The following is a 13,931-nucleotide window of genomic DNA, read 5'->3' as shown; positions in this document are numbered from 1 at the left end:
ATGAGCAGCTTGAGGAGACCTTGCAAGGAAGGAGTCAGGAATAGAAATACCCTGACCTCACTCTCCTTCTCTTTGATCTTCTGACAGGGCATCCCACTGGCTGAACCCAAACAGAAGCCAGAGGGCATGGGAGACTGTTGATGTAGTCCATACAGGTCAGCCTGCTGGGGCAGAAAGTTTGCTTGAGAAGGGTCATAAAGTAGTAAAGATAAGAGATCTATCTCCTCTTCCCATCTTAGTCAGAAGTCTAATTGTAATCTTTGTCCTCTTTTATTCAGGGTTTGCTTGAGGTTTACGGAGGCCTCCTAGGATATTATTTTTGTTTGTTTATATCTGTTTGTATATATGCAGAAATTTTATTAACTAAAGCTAACTATTTTGAGCTATTTATTTTACCTAAACTATGTATGTTTGAATTGGTTTTTCAGGTGATGATGATGAAATTCCTCAGGAACTGCTCTTAGGAAAACATCAGCTTAATGAACTTGGCAGTGAATCTGCTAAAATTAAAGCAATGGGTATAATGGATAAGGTATCTCACTAAAGTAAAATTTATAAATTTACTTACTATTTCATGTTTGAAATTAAAGTTTTAAAGGTAAATTACAAAGTTTATATAAAGTAAGTAATGATGAAAAGACAATTCATTGTTTCTTTCTGAGAATCTGACAGAATTATTTCTTTAAAAAAATGACAAGGCTTGAATCAAAGGCATATTCTGCAAATTATTCTAAAGACTAATCATATTTTTGCATTCAAAGTGACACAGTCCTGGATTTTTTTGTCACTGTTTATTTTTTCATTGTCTCAAATATTTAAAGTATTTAAATGCAGAAATACACTAAATTTTTCTTTAACATTTCCTTTAGTCATTTACATTGATTGAAAGAGTTAAGCCATGGTTTTAACACAGTAATTGTTGGGGGTTTTTTTTGGTTTATTTTATTAAAGTATAGTTGATTTACAATGTTGTGTTACTTTCTGCTGTACAACAGAGTGATTCAGTTACACATCTGTAAACATTCTTTTCCATTATGGTTTATCACAGGATATTGAAAATGGTTCCTGGTGCTATACCTTGTTCTTTATACGTCCTATATTAATAGCTTGCAACTGACAATCCCGAATTCCCAATCCTTCCCTCCCCTACCACCTCTCCCCCGTGGCAACCGCAAATCTATTCTCTATGTCTGTTAACACATTAATTGTTAATAAGTACAGAATCTCATTGTTGCAGGCTTCATAATAACTTCTATGGATTGTCTTTCCTATGAGCTGTCTGTTGCCAAGTAGTCTCATTGCACTAATGGAATAACAGAAATTTTTTTCCTTAATAATACTTCAAACAATAGTGACAACATCAAGATTGGCTTCCCGTAATCTTTATGATCCAGCAGTCACCTCCTAAACTACTGCATGATTACTATGCAAATACAGTTTCAAAAAAATCCTCTTCCCTCCTAATCAGGCTCCTCTTTTACAAAATTTTCTACTCTTAATCTGTAATGTAAAGATAATGATTTGTTCTTCAAGCGTAGTAAAAGATTTAATGAAAGATTATATTTATCTGAAGAATTTGTTTTCTCAAAAATTAAACATATTTATTTAGTTTTAAAGTAGACTGGGAAATATTTTAATATTCTTTACAAAGTTAAAATATCAGTTATTCATTTTGTATTCATTTATATTAGTTTCAGGAGTTCAGTGTAACAAATCAATATTTGTGTGTATTGTAAAAGGATACAAAGTAAATCTAGTTAACATCATGGCCACACACAGTTACAGTTGCATTATTTTTTTTTTATTATGAGAATAATAAGAATTAAGAGTTCTATTCTCTTGACAACTTGCAGATATAAATCATAGTATTGTTACCTATATTCATCATGCCTTGCATTACATTCCCAGGACTGACTTATAACTGGAAATTTGTACCTTTTAACCACCTTCATCTACTTTACCCACCCCCACTTTGCATGTTTAGCAACCACCAATCTGTTCTTTGTATTTATAAATTCTTTTTTTCTTAAGAGTCCATATACACGTGAGATCATATGGCATTTTTTTCCCTCTGACTTATTTCTGTTAGAATCACGCCATCAAGGTCCATGCATATTGTTGCAGATGACAAGATTTCATTCTTTTCATGGCTAAATATACACACACACACACACCACATTTTCTTTATCCATTCATCTATGAGTGGACACGGTTGCTTCCATGTCTTGACTATTATAAATAATGCTACAGTAAAAATGGGAATGTATATATTTTATGAAGTTAGTGCTTTTGTTTTCTTCAGATACATACCTAGAGGTGGATTCACTTGATTATGACAGATTGGTTTTTACTTTTTTAAGGACCCTCTATACTGGTTTTCCATAGTGGCAGCACCAATTCACATTCCCACTGACAGTGCCAAAAGTTTTATGAGTTAGGATTTTAAAGCTATACAGACATTTCACGTGATTACCCAAGAATTAATGTACTATTGGTTCACATTGATATTACTATGTGCAGTGAGGAATATATTGATTTCTTTTGTATATACAAATATGGCATCAGTTTTCCGAAGTGCCAGTGCCCCCTTTAGGTTTTATGTCATAAGTCCTATAGTGTTTCTATTTCAAAATATGTAGTGTTTCTGTTTCAAAAAAGTGCATTTACTGAGTATTTTCAAAGCATGGATAATTTACCAACAGTTTCAGTAGTTTAATCTGTTGTGAAATTATCTAAAGCAATATATTTGGGGGAAATTTTTTTTATACACCAGTATATAAATAATGAAAATATACCTGATGTCACTTTGATCCTCCCATATTACTTTTCTGACTGATTCCATTGAGAGTCCTAGCTACCTGATAGGGATCTAAAAGGAGACTTAGTCAAAGGAATGGGTAATGGTTGCTTCCTGGTAGAACCTCTACAATGACTACTAATTTTTTAAATACAGAAAACATTATTTGTAAGAAATTAAATAGGTGTTTTTAAAAATAAAAAATCAACAAAGGAAATACTTAGAGTGTGTGGGTGCCTCTGCGATCATATGCATGTTCAGTGTCACTTTCACAGAGCAGAGGGCCAGAACAAATGCAGTCTTAACTAGCTATATGGTGAGATTTGCGTTAGAAACATACATATGTGCCCATTCCGTTTGCTGTTCTTTCAAAAATAAGTAATTAATTCTCTACATAATTCAGATCTGAGTGGAGGAGCTAAGTGAGAAAATTTTATTTTTCCACTCTGTGAGCGAATGTTAATGCTGTATAATCCATAAGCTAAGGGGAATAATTGTACAGAATATTTCTTGAATAATTTACTATGTTTACCAATGATTGATAAAAGAATTTTTGCTTCTGTTTAGCTTTCCACTGACAAAACTGTGAAAGTCCTAAATATCTTGGAAAAGAATATTCAAGATGGGTCAAAGCTCTCCACTTTGTTAAATCATGTAAGTTTAAGATCTGTATTGTTAATTTTACTCTATTAAATTATACAGTTTTTCATAAGGAACTTTGATTTATAGGGAAAATTCCAAATTTTATTAATTTGAACTTGTTGCCACTATTTACTAGTTCACATTTAGCCTTGCAGTTAGAATTTGATTCTTAGTAGTTTAAAATTAATGTTACACATTATCAGTTGACAGCTTTGATATAAATAAATATGGTGACAGATGTAAATTCATTCAGTTCAAAGGATCATTCTTTAATCTTACATTATGCTCTTCCTTTTGTAAGTGGATGAGTCTTTAAAATGTCTTTTCATTTATAAAATGTTGGTAGGAAATAATTATTTTTCTTGACCTTCCCTTGAGAACTAAACAGTTGGAAACCATATGGTGATTTCTTAATGTATTGTAAAATATTGATCCTTATGTGTTATTTTTATATCTAGCTCAAATGTTTGTTGAAGGGATGTTTCTTCAATTAATTCATGTAACCTGCTTAACAGTGTCTGGTACATTGTAAGTTCTCATAAATGTTAACTGCAGCTGTCATTACATTTTAGTGTGCTTTATCAAAAGTGGTAGCAACATGGTATAATGGTTTATATAAACCAGGGTCTGCGTTCCTAATCTTTATAGCAGACTTTCAAAACCGTATGTGCATTTGAATTGATCCTGGTGTCTCTTTAACAATTAATAAATTCAAACACTAATGCTTATAGGAATTTAATGTAAAAGATAAGAATTTGGGAATATTTTGAGTGAATGAAATTTATATTTAAATGACTGGTAATAAAAATAGTATATTATAGGAAATTTTTGAAACAGAAAAAGGTCTAATTTTCATCCAACGAGAAGCACTGGTAGCAAGTATTATTGATAGATAATACTTCCATTCTCATATATACATACATAGTATATATGTTTAGCACATGAACTGGATTATATCTCAGAAAGGAAGTGTTCTTGATGTTTTCAAAAGGCACAGGAGTGCTAAGTGATTTACATGGAATTTAGAAAACTAATCTCAGTTGGTATTTCTGTGGTTTATTAAATATATCCGTATTTTTCCAACGCGCTTTTAAAATAATTCTTGAATCATATAAACCTAAGGGATTAGAGAAACTATAGTGACAGTATATTGGTTGGCCAAAAAGTTTGTTCGGGTTTTCCCATACGATATTACAAAAACCCAAATGAACCTTTGGGCCAACCCAATACTACATCTTTAGTCTTAAAAGATTTGTGTGTGTGTGTGCGTTTTTAATACTTTAGCAAGAAACTGTGGTAAATAGCAAGAATCTAGAGTTCAAAGTTCTGGAGAACTCGCTGAGTCGCTTTTAATGAAATTATTTTTATTCCTGAAAACCTTAGCACTTTTTAGTGTGTTGCTTTTATGCCTTAAAGTTTGACATGAGTGATGAACCTCCGTAACTGACTATTCCAAATAACAGTTTCAATATCAAAGAAAAGTTATTTTATGTTACTTTTTTAGTGGATGTATAAGTAGTAAAATGAAAGAAAGCTAGAGATGGAGTTTTTTGGCCTTAATATAAAAGCCCTGCTCTGCTTTACATATATTATGCTTTTATTAATTCCTCTTCTCACTGTTGCATGCATATGAAAATATTCCTAGAATATAAAGTCGATATCTTATAACTAAGGATGTGATAGAAGGATTTTCACTTTAAAAGTAAGATTAAAGTCACTTTTTCCCAATTGTAATGCATATTGCTGATGTATAAATTAAAACGTAGTCTATCAGTTGTTGAATTATCTATTTTAGAAAATAAAATATCTTTTTAGTAGTCTGCATAATCACCACTTTTTAATCTCAGTTTCAAAAATACAGTGTTGTTGAAAAACAGGTATTAGAAATGATTGAGTCAGTAACATTTTACTTACTTTTAAAATAAGTCTATCACAGAAGATAAACATAACTAAAACTTTGTTATTAGAATGTCATTTAATGGTGAAATTAGAAAGTAGAGTACATTGTGTTTCAAAACATTAACACAAAAATCATACCTAAGTATTTGTACTTCATTCCTGATATTCTTTAAATAGACACACATCAAAACTCTTACCAAGTTTTCCACCGTGCATGCTCAGTCACTCAATTATGTCTGACTCTGCAACCCCATGGCATTTTCCAGGCAAGAATATTGAAGTGGGTTGCCATTTCCTACTCTAGGGAATCTTCCCGACACAGAGTTTTACAGTGAAGGTCAAATACCTTATAATCTTTAAAAAATATTTTAACCTATAAATGTGTTTATTTCAGTTTCATTTACAGTGTGTTGTTTTACAGAATAACGATACTGAAGAAGAAGAAAGGTTATGGAGAGACCTTATTATGGAGAGAGTGACAAAATCAGCAGATGCCTGTCTTACAACTATAAACATCATGACATCCCCTAACATGCCAAAAGCTGTATATATTGAGGATGTAATCGAAAGAGTTATACAGTACACTAAATTTCATTTGCAGAATACACTTTATCCTCAGTATGATCCTGTTTACAGATTAGATCCTCATGGAGGTTGGTTTGCCCTTTTATACTGATAATTTTTTAGTTTAATATCAAAATTACCTGTAATATAATTTTGCCATGTTGGATAGGTCAGAATGCAATGACTTCAAATGGCACCAAAATTACTAGATTATAAAATTGTAATAAACACTGCCCTTCATTTGACTGGAATATAGAAATTTTTCAGTCTGGTACTTGTTCAGTTATAATTTCTTTAGCAACTGTTTACATATAATAAGTAATTTTACTTATCTGGCAATCTTAGATAATGTTAATATTCACTTCTGGTTCTATTTAGCACTTCACCCTAATTTTGCCTAAAATATTATCTACAAAATGGGTTGATTAAAAATGTATATTTTAGCAGTTATCCTTCAATAAAAAATAAATTAATTAAAAAATGTATATTCTTTCTCTTACTGATAATCTTTACAAATGAGTCAAGTATATTAACATGTTTACATTTGAAGAGAGGAGGGCAAACTTGAATCATGAATATCCTAAATTAATTATCTGTGGTTTAATTATTGCAAGTTGATTTAAGGGGAATATAATCTTACTATCTTGCTCCAGTCAATGGAAAAAAAAAAAGAAATAAATTTATACTTAAGATACAAGAATTTAATAGCCATTGAAAATCTGTTCTGACAATGTTGACTTTCTGAGTATTCCGTAGAGAATAATTTTCTCTTCAATGAATAAATAAATAGCTTTGTTTGCCAAGTTATATTTTTATATAGGGAAGAAAAAAAAGATGTGTTCTTTTAATTCAGGAAGCAGTTTCATTGCTATTACAGATTATTAAAAGTTGACATAAGCCTTGTTTTGCTTTTTTTTTCATCTTAGGAGGCTTACTAAGTTCAAAGGCAAAACGGGCTAAATGTTCTACCCATAAGCAGAGAGTAATAGTAATGCTTTATAATAAAGTTTGTGACATTGTTAGCAGCTTATCAGAACTACTAGAAATACAACTTCTAACAGACACAACAATCCTTCAGGTAAGTTTTTTTCAGCATTTTCCATATTTCTAGATCAAATAATTTAAGGATAAAGGACCTAATTGGGTTCAGTTTAACCTTGAGCACTCAATAATAATACCAGCACTACGTTAATTTTTTTCATTCTGAGTATTTTATATCTAAATGGAAGAAGTAAAAGTGTAGGGAAGTTTTAAAAAGAACCACTTGGGGCAGAAGAAAGGTAAATGTAGTGTAAATTCTAAAATCTAAATTATTTGAAAGTTATATGATTATTTCCTTTAAAATATGTTAGGATATTTCTTCCAGAATAGTGAATTATGTTTTGTTTTTTGCATTCCTGTGACATTTATCAGTCTAAAAGTTGGTAATTAGAGGAATGGCATCTGTGAAGGAAGGTATGTACTAATTTTCTCCAGGATGAAAGGGAACAAAGGAAAAACTAGATGTCGATTGATGAGGGAAAAGAAAATGCTCTCTCATTGTTTTTCAATAAGTTTTTTAGTGTTTTGGGATTTAGTAAGGTAGAATGTTACTGAGATCTATTACAGATGTATCCTATCGTTACTCTCTGTGTCTGTGCAGGTATCTTCAATGGGAATAACACCATTTTTTGTGGAAAATGTCAGTGAACTACAATTGTGTGCCATTAAATTAGTCACTGCAGTAAGTATAATCAGTACACATTTTTAGTTATCCCCCAGAAAAATAATATTGATATCATTCAATACAAATTTGCAAAAACTAATGCAGATTTGAGTTTTCCACGAGGGCTATTTTATGCCTTAGATTTTAAACACTTCTAAGTATTTAAAAATATTTAATAATTTCTTAATAAAATCAATTATTTTAAATCATTTAAATCTTGCCTTACTTTCCATACCTAAAATATCATATTCCTCTGCATGAAACTAGTATACTATGACTTCTTTAAGAATGTTACAATTAATGATAGAAAGGTTGAGTAAATTAAGTCATTACTGTTGAAGATGTTGAAAACATTTTCATTCTAAATGGCAGATTAGGTTTTTATCACATAGTATAGTATCATTTTTGTTTGTTTTCAAATAATTATAACTTAAGTTGAAATCTTATAATTGCTAAATAGGTATTCTCAAGATATGAAAAACATAGGCAGTTAATTTTGGAAGAAATTTTTACTTCACTTGCAAGATTACCTACCAGCAAGAGGAGCTTAAGGAACTTCAGGTAACTAACTATAGCAAACACCAAGTTTATGATGAAGAACCCCATTATACTGTAGCCATTATATATTTATTCTTTATCATTTCTGACTTTTGTTTTAATCATGGAATAAAAGGCAGTTCTGTGTCAAGAACAGCATGAAGAATAGCTTAAATGTGTGAAATAACAATACAGTCTTGAGAGACTTAAAGGCTCAGTGATTGTCAAGTATAAAAATCTTTGGCAGGGAATTTCTGTCTTGGCATAATTGACATTTTGAGCCAGATAATACTTTGCAGTGCTGGCCTGTACATTGTAAGATGCTTAGCAGCACCCTTGGCCCCCACCTACTAGATAACCAAAAGAAATGTACACTTTCCAATTATGATCACCAAAATTTTCACTAGACACGGGCAAAGGTCCCCTGAAGGGCAGAGTCATCCCTGTTTAAGAACCATTGGTCTGTGAGAAGAGCAGTAGGAAATACGGCTCCAAAGCCTCAGAGGCAGTTCAGGGATTTTACAAGGCTTATTAAGGAACTTGAACTTAATCCTTTATACAGTAGTAAGTCATTATATAATATTTTTTTAAGAGAGCTGAAAAATTGCTCTAATGGCAATATAGACAATAGACATGAGTTTAAATTACTAAGCACAGAGTAACTAAGAAATGTTATCCACTATTGTTAGCAATATTGCCTTTGTTGGCATAGATCATCATCATAATTTCCATGACTATCATAATATTCCTGGGTGATTAAATGTGTTGACCTAGGTAATAGGGTTATATTTCGATTGCTTTGAAGATTGTCTTCTATAAAATAATTGTTTTTATCTTACTTTTTTTGGGCCACTTGTGTATTGATTAACATCTATTGTCTACTAAAACCTGAAGAAAAGCTACCAATATATAAAGGAATACTCTTTTAAACGAAAAGATTTAAAATCTGGTTTTTTACATTCTGTGTCACAGACCTCATACTCTAACGTATGATCAAGAACTGACTATGGAGCAGATTTTAATAATGAAAGAAATATCAGAATGCCTCGGCATTGTGAAATCTTGAAGACTTGTCATTTTAAAAATCACTTTGAAAAATATTTGATGTTTTACATTACAGTTTTCAATCTGCAGTACATATAAAGTATAGAATTTTATATACTGCATTTTTCCTATGATTATTTAATGATCTATACATAGACATTTAGTTGGTATTTTTTCTAACTTCCCCAAAATAATTAACTTAAGGTCACTGTTATAAGCACTAAGGATAATGCCTAGAAATTTTGGTAAAGAAAGCATCCTGAAACTTGCAGATCATAAGTAACATGTAAAATGAAATTCTCTTCATATGCTGTATGATTAAAATATTTTCTTCTCCATTAAAGGTTAAATAGTAGTGATATGGATGGAGAGCCTATGTATATTCAGATGGTTACAGCACTGGTTTTACAACTGATTCAGTGTGTAGTACACTTACCATCATCAGAGAAGGACTCTAATTCAGAAGAGGACTCAAATAAAAAGGTAAGGAATCATTTGTACGTTTTAGAACTGTTTGCTTTTGTAGGAAGAAGTACCTGTATTCTCTGCCATTCTTATAAAACTGAAGGTGTTAATTAGGGTTTTGTGACTGGGCTTTCAGATCCTTGTCGAGCATTAGACTAAGTTTTAGGAGACTTGAGTTCTAGTATCCACCATTCATGAAACGTACAAATTGTTTTAATCTTGTTTCTTTACAAAATGGGAATGATAGTACCTAACAAGCCTACTATTACAAATTGTAAGGTTCAAGTAAGATACTGAATTTGAAAATGAATATTATAGTATGCAGTATCTATAGTCACATGTAACAAATAATTTTAATGTAATTAATGTTTAATTCATGCTGAAAATGAATTTATGCCTTCTCTGTTGAGTAACTTGGCGGCTCCCCTGGTGGCTCAACAGTAGAGAATTCACTTGCCAATTCTTGAGTTCAGGAGATCCCTTAGAGAAGGAAACGGCAACCCACTCAGTATTCTTGCTTGGGAAATTCCATGGACAGATGAGCCTGGCAGCCTACAGTCCATGGGGTCGTAAAAGGGTCAGATACAACTTAGAGACTAAACAACAACAATTTGAGTAACTTATAGCTATGATTTGCTTTTGGTGTTGTAGCTTTTACCCATCAACACTTAACATTTTTCCAGGTTCTATAGTTTTACCTCCAAAAAATTCGAAAGAGGTTTAATTTTATTTCTTTATTATAATCAGAAGGGTGCAAAGTATAAAACAAATGTCAAAAAGGTTGAGTTCCTATTCTCCACTTCTCCTAACCTTGTTCTCTTTTCATAGTCTTTCCTTACCATTGTGAATGTTTATCTTCTTTCATTTATTTATTTATCTGCATATTTGATAAAGTTTTAATTTACATAAATGATATAATGACATTTACAGCAAATTTTTTCACTCACCATTGTTTTTAATACATGTAGCTAATGCTAGATTGTTTTTGACTTGGGTTAAATACATCATATGTGACACACAACTTGAAGCATAAGTTTCTCTAGGTATACTTAGAAGTAGAATATTAAATCATAATTTACATGCACTTTTAACTTAATGAAACTGGTCAGTTTGCTCTAAAGTGATATTCTAGTTTACATTCATACTTTTTGATTTTTGCCTAGTCTTGTTAGTATAAAATAATACCATGTTTTATTTTGCATTCTTCTGGTTACTACTGAGTTTTTTTAATGTTTATTTGTGTATCAGGTTTCTACAACTTTGAATTAACTATATACTGATCTTTAATTTCTAATGATGGAGTTGAATTTTATTTAGTATTATATTCCAGCATTTCATAAACTTTGAACCTGCAAATTTTTTTGAAATTCTTTTTGTATTTTTGATCAATATTGTTCTGACCTAGATCATGATAAACAACCATTGGTATTTCATTTGTCACACATGTTTCTCATTCTTAACATATGTTAAGAATGAAGCATATTGGATGAAGCACAAGCTGGTATCAAGATTACTGGGAGAAATATCAATAACCTCAGATGACACCACCCTAATGGCAGAAAGCAACGAGGAACTAGAGTCTCTTGATGAAAGTGAAAAGAGGAGAGTGAAAAAGCTGACTTAAAATTCTCCATTCAAAAAATGAAGATCATGGCATCCGGTCCTGTCATTTCGTGGCAAATAGGTGGGGAAGCAATGGAAACAATGACAGAATTTATTTTCTTGGGCTCCAGAATCACTGTGGATGGTGACTGCAGCCATGAAATTAAAAGACACTTGATCCTTGGAAGAAAAGCTATGATGAACCTAGACAGCCCAAAAAGCAGAGACATTATTTTGCCAACAAAGGTGCATCTAGTCAAAGCTATGGTTTTTCCAGTAGTCGTGTATGGATGTGAGAGTTGGATCATAAAGAAGTCTGAGCTCCAAAGAATTGATACTTTCAAACTGTGATGGTGGAGAAGACTCTTGAGAGTCCCTTGGACTGCAGGGAGATCAAACCAGCTAATCCTAAAGGAAATCAACACTGAATATTAATTGGAAGAACAGGTGCTGAAGCTGAAGCTCCAGTACTTTGGTCACTTGATGCAGAGAGCCAACTGATTGGAAAAGACCCCAATGCTGGGAAAGATTGAAGGCAGGAGGAGAAGGGGACGACAGAATGAGATGGTTGGATGGCATCACGGAGTCAGTGGACATAAGTTTGAACAAACTCCGGGAGCTAGTTAAGGAAATACAACACTGGAGTGCTGCCTTACATGGGATCACAGAGTCAGACATGACTGAGGGACTGAACAACAACAATGCTAATTGTATCTTCTCTTACATATAAGAGTATAGTTAAAGTTTTAGTATTTTTAAAAATTATTTATTTTATTTTTGGTTGTGCTGGGTCTTCATTGCTGTGAGCAGGTTCTCTGTAGTTGTGAGAGTGCTCACTACTCTCTAGTCACAGTGCGTAGGTTTCTCGTTGCGGTGTCTTCTCTTATTGCAGAGCACAAGCTCAAGGGTGTGTTGGCTTCAGTAGTTGGGATTCATGGGCACAGTAATTGTGACTCCCAGCCTCTATGGTGCCGGCTCTGTACTTGTGGTGCACAGGCTCCGTGGCATGTGGGATCTTTCCAGATCAGGGATTGAACCTGTGTCCCCTACATTGACAGGCAGATTCTTATCCACTGTACCACCAGGGAAGTTCATAAAGTTTTAGTATTGAATTGTATTGCCCTTATAGTCAGTATTAACATGGTAGTAGCAACTGAAATAATTTGTTGGTTATTTCTTACATCTATATCCATTCATTTTTCTCAATCTAGGTTGACCAGGATGTTGTCATTACCAATTCTTATGAAACAGCCATGCGAACAGCCCAAAACTTCCTTTCCATCTTCCTTAAAAAGTGAGTAAAATTAACATAATCTGATTTTTATTTTCCCCATGGAGAGAATAGTTCATTTCTTTTATGTAAAAGATTAATCGAACTTCCTTCCATAATCTAAACCTGACTATGTCTCCCTGACTCCTGATATCCTTATCTTTAAAATGAGGCAGTTGGAATATTATAAAATCTGAAGTTGCATGAACTTTCTTGTGTGTTGGACTCTAGAAGCTAAAGTACAAGATTGAAATTCTTTAATTTTTCATTGAATTTTCGGACATTCTGGTTGAATAGGAAAGTTTAGGGATAGAGGTTTACTTAGTTTTCAGAAGAATTTATAGTAATCTCATACAAAAACAGTGGTCATTATTTAAAATGTATTATGCTTGCCAGAAAGTAATGTTAATATTAGTCAGTAAATGAATTTCCTGTAGTAGGGGGTAAAATTAAATTTGAGAAATAGATTCATTTTAAACCATATTTTATTTACTGTGCTCTGTTACACCTTGTTTAGATATACAAGTTGAGAAAAGTAGTTAACAAAATTTCAGTCATATTGGTGAACATGTCACCTAAACTCACAGCTTTTTCATTATTTATCTTTGAACAGATGTGGTAGTAAGCAAGGTGAAGAAGATTACAGACCACTATTTGAAAATTTTGTTCAAGACCTTCTTTCAACAGTCAATAAGCCTGAATGGCCAGCTGCTGAACTACTCCTTAGTTTGTTAGGGAGACTGTTGGTAAGAGTATAGCATTTAAAGATTATTAGATTACTAGAAGACAACATAATGAGGATGTACTCTGATTCACAGATGATGAATTCTTTAAAAATGTGTAAGGAAATACGACCATTGCATCTCTATTTTTGCATGTGCATTACTGTACATAATACTGTTGGTACCTTGTATAAAATTTTGAAATGTTGTGACTTTTGGTGCTTTCATTTCATTACATAAGATAACAGTGCTTTAAAAAACTTCTTTTATTTGTTTGAAAGTATTATTAGTTAAAAGCATCTCAACACAGAGTCATGTTGTTATAGTTAATTCATTTCAAAGCATGAAACTGATGAATATGAGCTCTGTCATCTTTAAGAGTACTTCTAAAAACATGACACATTTTAGTCCTCATGTAACACCGTATTAGGGAAATAAATACAACGAAATGCTATTGTGGTTTTTATTTTTAAACTACATTTGGACTCGTGTAGTTGTTACAGAGCTTTGGGGGCCTTACTTTCTGTTAGTTGGAAAATATTCTGAAACCAAGATATTTTTTATAGACTTTGAAATTCCAGCCTAAGAAGTTCTTAGTCGGTTATAATCCCATTTTATACAGTTGAGCCTACATTTAAAGAAAGTGACTGTGTTCTTAGGAAGACTTGGTTATAATTTTTTTTT

The 13,931-nt window shown here is 32.2% G+C and overlaps 1 protein-coding gene across 5 annotated transcripts in view; it reads left to right on the top strand.

Moving 5' to 3' along the window:
• NIPBL (NIPBL cohesin loading factor) overlaps window positions 1-13,931 on the top strand; it is a 209,768-nt gene that overhangs the window by 148,365 nt on the left and 47,472 nt on the right. For all 5 annotated transcript variants that reach the window (XM_006059558.4, XM_025270602.3, XM_044932727.2 and 2 more), the window contains 9 exons: window positions 429-532; window positions 3,365-3,451; window positions 5,760-5,991; window positions 6,829-6,980; window positions 7,545-7,625; window positions 8,068-8,168; window positions 9,533-9,671; window positions 12,467-12,549; window positions 13,139-13,271. In XM_006059558.4, the coding sequence (XP_006059620.1) occupies window positions 429-532; window positions 3,365-3,451; window positions 5,760-5,991; window positions 6,829-6,980; window positions 7,545-7,625; window positions 8,068-8,168; window positions 9,533-9,671; window positions 12,467-12,549; window positions 13,139-13,271 (1,112 nt within the window). The remainder of the gene's footprint in view (window positions 1-428; window positions 533-3,364; window positions 3,452-5,759; window positions 5,992-6,828; window positions 6,981-7,544; window positions 7,626-8,067; window positions 8,169-9,532; window positions 9,672-12,466; window positions 12,550-13,138; window positions 13,272-13,931) is intronic.

This window comes from Bubalus bubalis, chromosome 19 (genome assembly GCF_019923935.1).
Source record: "Bubalus bubalis isolate 160015118507 breed Murrah chromosome 19, NDDB_SH_1, whole genome shotgun sequence".
Taxonomy (NCBI): Eukaryota; Metazoa; Chordata; class Mammalia; order Artiodactyla; family Bovidae; genus Bubalus; species Bubalus bubalis.
Note: the sequence above shows the minus strand (reverse complement) of the source record. Positions and strands in the feature narration are given on the sequence as shown.